Below are 11319 nucleotides of genomic sequence, written 5' to 3'. Positions count from 1 at the left end.
CCAAATGGGTCTCTGCTTTTGCCATTTAAATTTTGTGAAGAAAAGAAAATGATAATTTGTTAGATTTTGATTGGGGGAATATAGAATGGACCGTACACATTGCACTAAAGATTTTTTTTTTTTTTTTTTTTTCTATGACACGTCAAGGGCACTCATCTCTTTTAGCTACATGAGCACTTTGGTGACATATACTATACATTCATGACATTCTAACTTTAGAACACTAAATGAGTTTTGAAGAAGGTTTGCAAACCAATGAAAACATCACGTGGATCAGATGAAAAGATGCAGGTCCAATTTAAAATAACCTGTATGCATAAAAAGGAAAAGAGGGAAGGATCAATCTACATTGAAAGGTAAAAACACTTTACAACGACAAAAAAAAGCCCATACAAGTCACATATAAGTTACAGTTCAAGTAACTTGAGGAACACACCCAAATTCACGATATGCTAAAGTGTCCCTTTGTAATTGGTGGCATATTTAAATAATTTTTTAGCAAGTACTCGTCATGTTCCAAAATCCAAATATAAGTTGATATTCAAGCATTTTGTGAACTTGGGTTTAGAGTGAACACGGGCAGTGTGAGTTTTAATTGAGTCACTCAAATTTTAGAACTCTCTAGGGTCCACAAAAATGGAAAGGCCAGGTTGGGATTTGGTCCAATCACCAACAGGCCCATCACTATAATGCCCCGCAAGTCTTTTGATGCACCATACATCTTCGGCGCAAGATAGCCTCTTCCAATGTGGTATTGCTAACCTCAACGGGTCCCCACTTGCCACCTCAGTCACCAGCACTCCACAACCATTAGCTTTTGCCAAGTTATGCGTGTGGCCACACAAGGCCTTCATCAAACTCCCTGCACGTGGACCTTCACCTCCTAACCCATACATAAAAAGCAACCCAAATGGCCTAAAAACATCAGGAACCGAAGGCACTTCCAACCACGGTAACGCCTTGTCCACCACGCGTGTAGCCTTAGCTGCCAAGCGCCGTGCACGTGACGCGCCTTTTATTTCTAACGTAAACACCTCTTTACAATTCCAAACACTCATAATTGCCCATGACTCGGGCGGATCACATAAGAACTCGTTCCAACCCGGCCATGACTCAGCCGAGAACGACCCTCTTGGGATAGCTAGGTAAGTACCCAGATTGAGTTTATTATCGAGAATCCTATCAATGTCTCTGGGGAAGAACTCGGTGGTGGAGAATCGGTGGCGATAGAGCCTCTCTGAGTCAGATGGGGTGAGTTTGATTATTGTAACTCGGCTAGGGAACTTGACTCGGTGAGCAAACACAGGTTGGACCAAAATTGATGGGGTTCGAAACTTAGTGTAATCACATTTTTGCGTGAAAAGATTAAGGGAGGGTTTGTTATCTTTATCAGTGGCTATGTATGAGTACTCAACTCCATTTTTTATGAACCACTGCTCCATTTCCTTAACCAGCTTCAACCCAATACCTTTTCTCCTGTGACATGAACAAAGATATCGAAAAAATTAATAATATAATGCAAAGAATTATAAATAATAAATAAACATCAAACCTAGATTGAAAAAAGTGGTAATAAGCCCAATTAGTTACACTAATTTTTTTGTTATTTTTTTATTTATTTTTCAAACATGTGAAGGAAATATTTTAATTTCTTTCCTAGAAATCTATGCATAAAAGAGCAAAGGAAAGTGTGAGTGCAATTTGGTATTATGGAAGTACCTGTGAGAAGGAGAAACTCGGAGACCTAGAACGTAAGCGAGTTTGGTGCAAATGGGGCTGAGTTTTGGAGTGTCTATATTGTTGTTCTTACACTTACTGCCATTTCTGGTGAGCTTTTTGGAACAAGTGACGGTTTTGATGCAACCCCTAATCATTCCAACAATCTCTTTCTCCGAATTATCACCCACCATCTCAGCTACCTGATGATCATATAGTTATTTGAAGATAGATATAGAAGAAGAAGAAAAAAAGACCTATCGCGAAAACAAAATGGAAAAAGTATTAAGTAATGGGAGAGATGGTAGAAATGGACAGAAAATCAAGGGGTACAATACAATATATATATATATATATATATATATATATACCAGCATGAGGAAAGAAGGTGAGTGGCGGATTCTGGAAATAGGGTCACCTAAAAGATTGGTGAAGAGAGACATTTGGCCTGTTGGACCAACCTCACACCTTCTCTCTATGTCTTCAACACTTGGAATGTCCTTGTTTGCGTTGAACTCTCTCACTTCTATCACTTTATTCTCCTCCATTCACTACCCAAAGACAAAAATCACTCACAAGAAACAAAAGCTATTGAAGTACTAGAATTATAAAAACAGATTTTTTTTTAGTTTGTTTAGTACTGAATACTAGGTGAACAAATAGGATCGATTTTATAGCTAGTGTGCGAGTACTCATGGACTCCCAAAGACATTGAACCGTTGCGGCTACTAAATTAATGCTGATCGATTCCACTTCTTCTCTGTTATAATTTCTTGGTACGGATGTTAATGATTGGTGAGAGAGAAAGAAAGGGTTTTATTAATTGTGCCTACCTTTAATATACATATTTCTAGCTCATAACCTTTAACACACATATTTGATTTTTCCAAAACAAACACACACACACATAATTTGAACCAATTTATTTACTCAGAACGATATGGTCATGGTATAAAAAAGCATATTCTTAAGTAATGAAGCGCAAAGCTATCCTTTTATTATTAGTTGAGCATTATTGTGTAAAATAGACTAAGGGTAATCTCTCTCAACCTTAAGATAGTTTAATAGTGGAACCAAGCATGCCACTTTTGGGCATAATAATCTTGTCCAGGAGAATTATCAGTTAAGAGGCTAATAATTTAGAGACAAGTGTCGAGAGAGAGAGTGAGTGGCGATGGCGGCTGTGGCTGCGTAAACCTTTCCCATTTTAATTAATTTCTTGAGGAAGATGCGCAGCAATCATTCTCACCCACACCCACACCCACACCCACACCCACACTAGGGAATCAATATTAAGCTTTTATGACTTCCTTTCCTTCTTGATTTGTGTAACGTGTAACTCTCCCTCCCCTTCAAATACTTATTGCTATTTCTCTCTCGTCATACTTATTCTCCTGCGTAAGGTCCTAGTTTTTCTCTTCCTTTTTGGGTTTGATTTCATTTTTCTCATACATCAATGGGGCCTTTCCAGATTCTAGTTGCTACTGCTCATTCTCCCACTACTTATTTTATCCATTTATCAAACTTTTGCATCTATATTTTAAACTCATTCGTACCATTTTTTTAAGCTATAATAAATTTTTTTTTTTTTTTGAAGTATTTCAATTATTAAATAAAATTTTAAACTTAGGATTTCATTAAGATTTCAGATTTAGAACCTGGGATCTTGTAAACTAGCTCACAATCATTTTAGGGTCCTGTTAATGATACCCTTAAGGCAGTTGTTAATAAATCAATTTAAGAAAGTTTTGACACAACTTTCATGAGAAATATAAAAAGTTGTTAAAAAATTAATTTTCTTTTTCTTTTTCCAATAAAAAATTTCTAAAAAATATTTTTTAAACCAATACCCTTAGGGCAAATGTTAACTTCCCCCATCTTTTTATCCTCAATCTTTAAAATTATTAGATTTTTAATATTTTATTTTATTTATTTAGGTACACTCATATAAAATGATTTTTTTTTTAATAATTCAATATAGTTAGGAGACTCTCTTAACCAGAAGAGCTATGAGACTCTCTTAACCTGTGTAAAGAAATTCAAAGTATGATTACTACTTAAATCTTCTAAATTTATTATTAGCATAAACCAAGGACCCCAACCGTCTTGGGAAAGGTGTTTCGATCTTTTCTTCCAAGACACCCATCATTTTAAGTATTTTTAGAATATTAGTCTTAAATTTAGGAAAATATAATAATAATAATCCATAGGTAGACTTAGATTCCTACATTACTATTAATTATATTTAGTAGTTTTGTAATGTTACGATCTTCGATTTGATGATTTGATGTTACAATAAGAGCATTCGCATTAGCTCGTGTAAAAATATTTTTTGTTTATTTTAACATAAGAACTTACATTTCTATTTTACATAACTACTTGTCAAAAATAATTACATCAAACTGTCTAATTTAGTGGGTTCTAGTTAGCTCAACTGGTAAAGTCTCTAATAGTTGAATAAGAGATCTGGGGTTCAATCCACGCTTACACGAAAAACCAATTGGTGTCTTGATCTGATTATAAAGAGCTATCATCAGGAACGGATATCATTGGTTGAAACTCTTTAAAAAAAAAAAAAAAAAAGATTGTCTATTTTACATTCCATTTCATTAAAAAATTCTATCTCTCTCTTTGTATATATCAAATTTTTCATTGGAAAGTGCATATGTAGCTTCAAAATAGACACAATTTTTATCCAATTTAAATTTGGAATGAGTGAATGCCTAGTTGAAGTTGACACAAAATTGTTGAATATGAGAAGTATGTAATTTCGATTATTTTTCAATCAACTCTTAATTGATCGAGAATTGGACATACGATTATGTGTTTTAATTGAATTGAGCTCTTTGTTTCAAAATCATATTGAAGTCTAATATATAAAGGCTTATTTTCTCATGACTTTCTAGACTAGAGAAGAAGAAACAGAGAGCAAAACAAAGAGAAAATCAAAACCTCCATCCTATAGTGAACCTGCAAGTACAAAAAGAGGTATTCCTTCGATCGGATAGTATCAGTTGGTGTGATCAAATTTGAAACTAGAGAGCCAAAAAACCTAATGTTAATGCAGTATTCAAATCTTCAATTAAGGTCCTTGGATTGGGTCAAAGAATCTAGTCGTGATCAAGAAAGAAGGTTCGTGAAAGGGGTTCATGTACAAGGAATCTGAAGTTCTAGAGCTGGTGTGTGGTCAAGTATTTCTTCCTATAGAGAATTGTTTTATACTTTTATTGGGGTAGAGGTACCTCATAGTGGGTGGTTTTTCTTTTGGAGTCGTTATTCATTGATTTTCCATTTCATCACTATATTGCGGTGTCTCATATTTTTTTTACTTTTATAATTTTGCTTTATATTTTGTGACTCATTGTTTTGTGGTTGTTGATATTTTATACTTGGAAAAAGTTAACGAATGCTTTAATAACATTGGTTTAAAAAATATTTTTAAAAACTTTTTATGGGAAGAGAAAAAAGTAATTAATTTTTTTAATAACTTTTTATATTTTTCATAAAAGTGAAATTAATTTTTTTTTTTTTAAATGGTCCATTAACAAATACCTAAAGGCACCTGTTAACAAGACTCTTGATACTTTTGATCACATAATTGACTAATTGAACTTTTTTTTTAAAAGGAATCGGCTAGTTGAACTTAGGGTTTAGGGTCCTTGGATTGGGTCAAAGAATCTAGTTGTGATCAAGAAAGAAGGTTCGTGAAAGGGGTTCATGTACAAGGAGTTCTGAAGTTCTAGAGCTGGTGTGGGGTCAAGTTTTTCTTACTATAGTGAATTGTTTTATATTTTTATTGGGGTAGAGGAACCTCGTAGTGGATTTTCTTTCGGAGTTGTTATTCATTGATTTTCCATTTCATCACTATATCGCGGTGTCTCATGTTTTTATTACTTTTATAATTTTGCTTTATATTTTGTGACTCATTGTTTTGTGGCTGTTGATATTTTATACTTGGAAAAATTTAACGAATGCTTTAATGGCATTGATTTAAAAAATATTTTTAAAAACTTTTTATGGGAAGAGAAAAAAGTAATAATTTTTTGGCAAAAATGCAAAACTGGCCCTCTAACTTTCACCTTTTTTCATTTTAGTCCTCTAACTTTCAGTTTTGTCAATTCAGTCCTCTAACTTTCAATTTTTGTCAATTCAAGGCTCTGTTACTGCTTTTGTTACTGTTGTCGTTAAACCCACTAAATGACGCCGTTTTGCATTTTTTTAATAAAAAAAAAAAAAAAAAAAAAAAAACATTAAGGGAAACGACGTAATTCCCCTTCCCCTGAACAAACGTGTGGTAAAATGTGGGGGGCAAATAGGCAAACATTATCAAGTGATAACCAAATTTCCACTAATTTTCCTTAAATTTGCCAAATTTATGCTTTTCTTCTTCAAACTGCTTAAACACATAATCTAATAAGAATGTTTCAACTCTGCCATGATCACAAATCCATGAATAGCTTTCAGACTTGTTCAAGTGTGACAAATAGCACCATAGTGAATGGACCTTGCCTTGAGATAGTTGGAATGAAACCCTTATACAAAGCCATAAACCCCTCTGTCCTCACAGTCTTCATGGCACACCCATCATTGATTCAGAACTCCATCACCGATTCAGTCAAGGTAGAGCAGTGAGGGTGGTGGTGGTTTACATGGCGAGCAAGGGCTGCGAGGTTCACATGGCGAGCAGGGGCGAACTCAGTCTCTCTCTCTCTCTCTCAAAGTTAGGGATTTGAATTAAACCCACTTTGTTTTGTTTTGATTTTTGGTGGTGGCAAGCTGGGTCGTGGGTTTGTTTGATTAATGGGTTGTGGGTGGTGGCTATGGCTTAGCTTTGCTGGGCTGATTTTCTATTGATTTGTGTTTGATATGTTTGGTAACTTGGTTTGATACTAAATTTGGTTTGGCTAATTTGGGTTTCATGTTTGGTTTGTGTTTGATATTTGATATTTGATTTGTGCTTGAACTATTGGGTTTTGAGAAGAAAAAAAGTTGAACTGGGGAGGAGGAGAGAGCTTCAAAGAGACTGTGAAATGAATTTGGGAAGGGGAACGACGAATGTTTTCTTTTTTCTTTTTTTCCAAATTTTTCTTTTAATTCTGGATTAAAAAAAATAAAAAATAAAAAAAAATAAAAGGGAAAAAAAAAAGGGCGTCGTTTAGTGGGTTTAACGGCAACAGTAACAGAAGTAGTAACGAAGTCTTGAATTGACAAAAATTGAAAGTTAGAAGACTGAATTGACAAAACTAAAAGTTAGAGGACTGAAATGAAAAAAATGTGAAAGTTAGAGGGTTAGTTTTGCATTGTTGCCTAATTTTTTTGATAACTTTTTATATTTTTCATAAAAGTGAAATTAAAACTTTTTTAAAATTGTCCATTAACAAATACCTAAAGGTACTTGTTAACAAGACTCTTGCTACTTTTGGTCACATAATTCACTAATTGAACTATTTTTTAAAAGGAATCGGCTAATTGAACTTAGTTATTAAATCTACTGCATAATTATCTTTCGGCTCTAAACAAAATTCTTTTCACTAGTCTTTTGGCAATCCACTTAGTAAGACAAGGATTGAGCATATGTTGACCTTTACTAAACACGTGTGTGTATTGAGGTGCCTTTACTAAAGGCACCTGTTAACAAGACTCTTGCTACTTTTGGTCACATAATTCACTAATTGAATTTTTTTTTTTTAAAGGAATTGGCTAATTGAACTTAGTTATTAAATCTACTACATAATTATCTTTCGGCTCTAAACAAGATTCTTTTCACTAGTCTTTTGGCAATCCACTTAGTAAGACAAGGATTGAACATTTGTTGACCTTTACTAAAAACGTGTGTGTATTGAGGGATACAGAATTGCAATTAATATAATCAAATGACAATAGGATGCATCCACTTATTTACCAAACCCTATAAGCTATAACCTCTAAAGCTAAACCTTAAACTCTTAACGCTAAACCCTAACCCCTAAAACCTCAAACCTCTAAATTTCTAAAACCCCAAGACCCAAAACCCCCTCTTAAAAGCTCCAAATCTCTAAAAGTTCAAATGGAAAAGATAATGGAAGGTCTAAGGGAATTAGTTTAGGAAATATTTATAAAAACTTTTTATGGAAAAAGAAAAAGTAATTAATTTTTTCACAATTTTTTATATTTCTCATAAAATTTGTATCAAAATTTTCCTCAGTTGGTCCATTAACCCATTAACCAGACCCAAGTTCTAAAATATAAAAAATAACAATAATAATAATAATAATAATAATTACAAATCCCTAAACCCGAAAGTCTAAAATCTAAAACCCAAAAAACTTAAGCCTTTAACACAAAATTTTTTTTCCACATTAAGATGTGGAATTTTTGTGTTCCTATTGGAGCTCAATATTCTGTGTAGACAATATTCCATGATTAATGAGATTTTTGCTAAGTTTGATAAATGATTATCGGAGCATGAAAAAGGTGCAGATAAAATTAGATATTGCAATTACCTATCCTATGGTAGAGAATACATGCAAATTAGGTTTACATGTTGTAATTGTCATAATTTCTTTCAATTGGGTAGAGGTGGCAAAATTGGACACAATCTGCGAATCCGACATGACACGACACAAAATTAGAAAGTTATGAGTTAAAACTTAATGAGTTCTTGTCATATCAGGTTGACATGACTGACCTGTTTAATAAACGGGTTGGGTTAGTATTCAACACATAGAACCCGTTTAATTAAATGACATTTTACTAATATACCTTCAAACTCTAGGTATATAAACTTATTAGTTGTTGTGGTTTATTTTCTTTGACATATTGTAATTGATTATTTATGATATTGGAATATGCTTTAGTTTTGAATAATTATTTGTAATGCAATTACTCATTAGCTTTGAATTATATATTAAAAATATTTATTTGTTTGTTTTTTCATAATTTTTTTTTTTTTCATTTTGATAAAATCTAATAAACAAGTTGACACAACTGACTCGTTTAATAAATGGGTCGTGTTAGGGTTGAAAAATCTTGACCCATTTAATAAATAGGTCAGGTTAGTATTGATCTATATAGTCAGATACTCATGAGTTGACATGATACGAACCCGACACGCGAACATGAATATAAATGGGAGTCACGGGTACATCAATGCAAAAGCTTTATTGCACATCATCTGATGATAACGTTCAAAGTTAATGTATTGGGATGTAAAAAGACATGATGCTTAAAATTTTGAAATTTGAGGATATTTATAGTGAGGCATACTAAAAAGGAGAAAAGCGATCTAATGTTGGGGTTGATCTATTTAATAAACACCTAAACTAATTAATAGTGTTTATTACACACAACCGTACACACAAGCACAATTTACAATAAAATTATGACTTCAAGTACACCGTTGTGTGCAAGAGTGTGTACAACAACGATTACCCGAAACCAATATCTCAAACCTTGACAATTGACATTAACAATCCCTGTTAGTCACTTAAGTGAGCCACTTACCTATATCTAAACCTTCTAAAACCACTGCTTCCAATGATTTCCTAATGCCACTGTGGGCTTTGGCCACGTGGTTAGCTTAGTCTTATCATTTATTTTGGGTTTGAAAGGCATTTGGTCCTCATTAATTGGAGGAACAAAAATGTTTGTTAGGTTGTCCTGCAATAACCACTCAGTAGTGAGGGGTGAACATCGTTGGGTTCACACTTGTACTAAATACTTGAAAGAGCCAAAGTCAAGGAACACAAGTTATATATTTGTCTGGTTTTCTAATCTAATGTTACCCAGTACCCCACTTAGTGGTGGGAGTGAATGTTGCTAGCCTCACACTTGCCTTAGCTGCACTTCTAAACTTGAAGTAGCATTGGCTTTGGTGTTAAGTGGGTTGAACCTAAGTTAGGGTTGACTGAGTTGGTATTACTGGCTTAAGGCTCCTTTCAAAAAAAGTGTAGTAGGACCCATGAATAATATCAAAAAGTGTAATAGGACCCATAAATAGTAGCAAAAATAAGCTGAATAATAAAATAAGTAAGCAAAAATAATTTTTGTCAAACAAACGCTAAGTACTTTAATGGATGCCTCCTTTTAGGACGGAAGAAAATTCATGGTGTTTATTGATTCAATATTTATATAAAAACCTGTTGGGGTCACAATGCCAATCAGGACTGCAGGTCTATTTTCCCTACAATTTCACTGTCCAAGAGGGGGGAAGAAGAAAGTGAATTAATATGACAACTAGAGTTCAACTCACTTACGACAAAAGTTATTTTAATTTGGAATTTTTTCTAATAAAATTTTCGGTTAAAAGGGCTACTGAGTGAGAGGAAATAAACTTTTCGACAATAAAGTTTTTTGAAAAATAAGTCATTTTTCAATTTTTTTTAAATAGTTGCTTTTTTTTTTTTTTTTTTTTTTTATTTTTATTTATTTAGTAGCAACCTTGAAAATGAGCTTGGGATAAAGTTGTTTTCCAAAAAAAAATTAATAGAAAACCTCCTCTGAAAAATAAGTCATGAGATTTTTATTGACCAAAAATAATTTTCATTTAACCCATTTTTTTTATGCTACCAAATACAAGAAAACGCAAAAATAAAAAATAAAAGGGTAAATTTCACTAACTAGCCCTGAGGTTTGACCAAAAACCAAGGAGGTCCAAAAGATTTCAAAATTGACCATTTTAGTCCTTAAGTTCAAATAGACTCTAACGTCGTTATTTATTTTAGTTTCTCTCTCTCACCCTCAAACCTTTCTTCTCTCTCCTCGCTCTTTCTTCTTACTCTCTTTCTGGCTCCCTGATCTTCCACTCTCAGACCACTCTTTCTTCTCACTCACTCTCTCTGGCTCCCTCATCCCTTTTCCACTCTCAGACCTCTCTTCTCTTCTTGTGGTCTTTGCGGCGGCGCCATGGTGTGGGTAAGTGGTGTTCATGGGTTTCGGTGTGGATCGATGTTGGCTCTCGTGGTCTTTGCAGCGGCGGCGTGCTGTGGGTTAGCAGTGGTTCGTGGGTTTTGATGTGGATTAGCATTGAAGGGTTTGGGTTATTTATGGGTCGGCGATGGAGGTTTGTGAATTTTGGTTTGGATCTGTGGTGGTGGGTTTTTTTTTTTTTTTTTTTTTTTTTTTTTTTTTTTTTGAGCAATGAGTTTGAGTTGGTTTGAGCAAAAAAAATTTGGGTTCTTATGAATGGTTATGTTAAGTGTAATATGGGTTTTGAGGCTTTGAGGGATATGTTGGTGAGTGGAGTTGAGCTTGATGAATTTTGTGTAAACTGTGCTTACTGCTTGTGCTCAAACTGGGGCAGTTTTGCAAGGGAAATAGATTCATAAGTATGTTAGGAAGAGGAGTGGAATGGAGATAGATGTGTTTGTGGGGACTGCACTTATTGATATGTATGCTAAGTGCGGGTGTATAGACAAGGCTGAAGAAGTCTTTGAGGGGGATGCCTAAAAGGAATGTGTTTTCATGGGCAGCCATGATTGAAGGATTGGGAGTACATGGTATGCAAGGAAGGCAATTCATTGTTTGGATAGGATGTAGGTAGATGATGGGATAGGATTTTTTCTTTTTTCAAAATAATACTCATTTTCAAATAATTTCGTTAGTTAGCATCATTTCCAAACTATT

At 33.9% G+C, this 11319-nt stretch overlaps 1 protein-coding gene across 1 annotated transcript; it reads right to left on the bottom strand.

The window, feature by feature from the left end:
• Positions 1-345: 345 nt before the first annotated feature.
• LOC126707195 (probable N-acetyltransferase HLS1) lies at positions 346-2499 on the bottom strand. Its single transcript, XM_050406791.1, has 3 exons — positions 2088-2499; positions 1720-1919; positions 346-1476 (listed from the first exon to the last, which is right to left on the bottom strand). Exons 1-3 carry the CDS (start codon positions 2262-2264, stop codon positions 612-614), a joined length of 1242 nt encoding a protein of 413 aa, XP_050262748.1. The 5' UTR covers positions 2265-2499; the 3' UTR covers positions 346-611.
• Between the last annotated feature and the right edge of the window lie 8820 nt (positions 2500-11319).

This window comes from Quercus robur, chromosome 11 (genome assembly GCF_932294415.1).
Source record: "Quercus robur chromosome 11, dhQueRobu3.1, whole genome shotgun sequence".
Classification (NCBI taxonomy): domain Eukaryota; kingdom Viridiplantae; phylum Streptophyta; class Magnoliopsida; order Fagales; family Fagaceae; genus Quercus; species Quercus robur.
The sequence above is the reverse complement of the archived record's forward strand: the minus strand, read 5'-3'. Positions and strand labels throughout refer to the sequence as shown.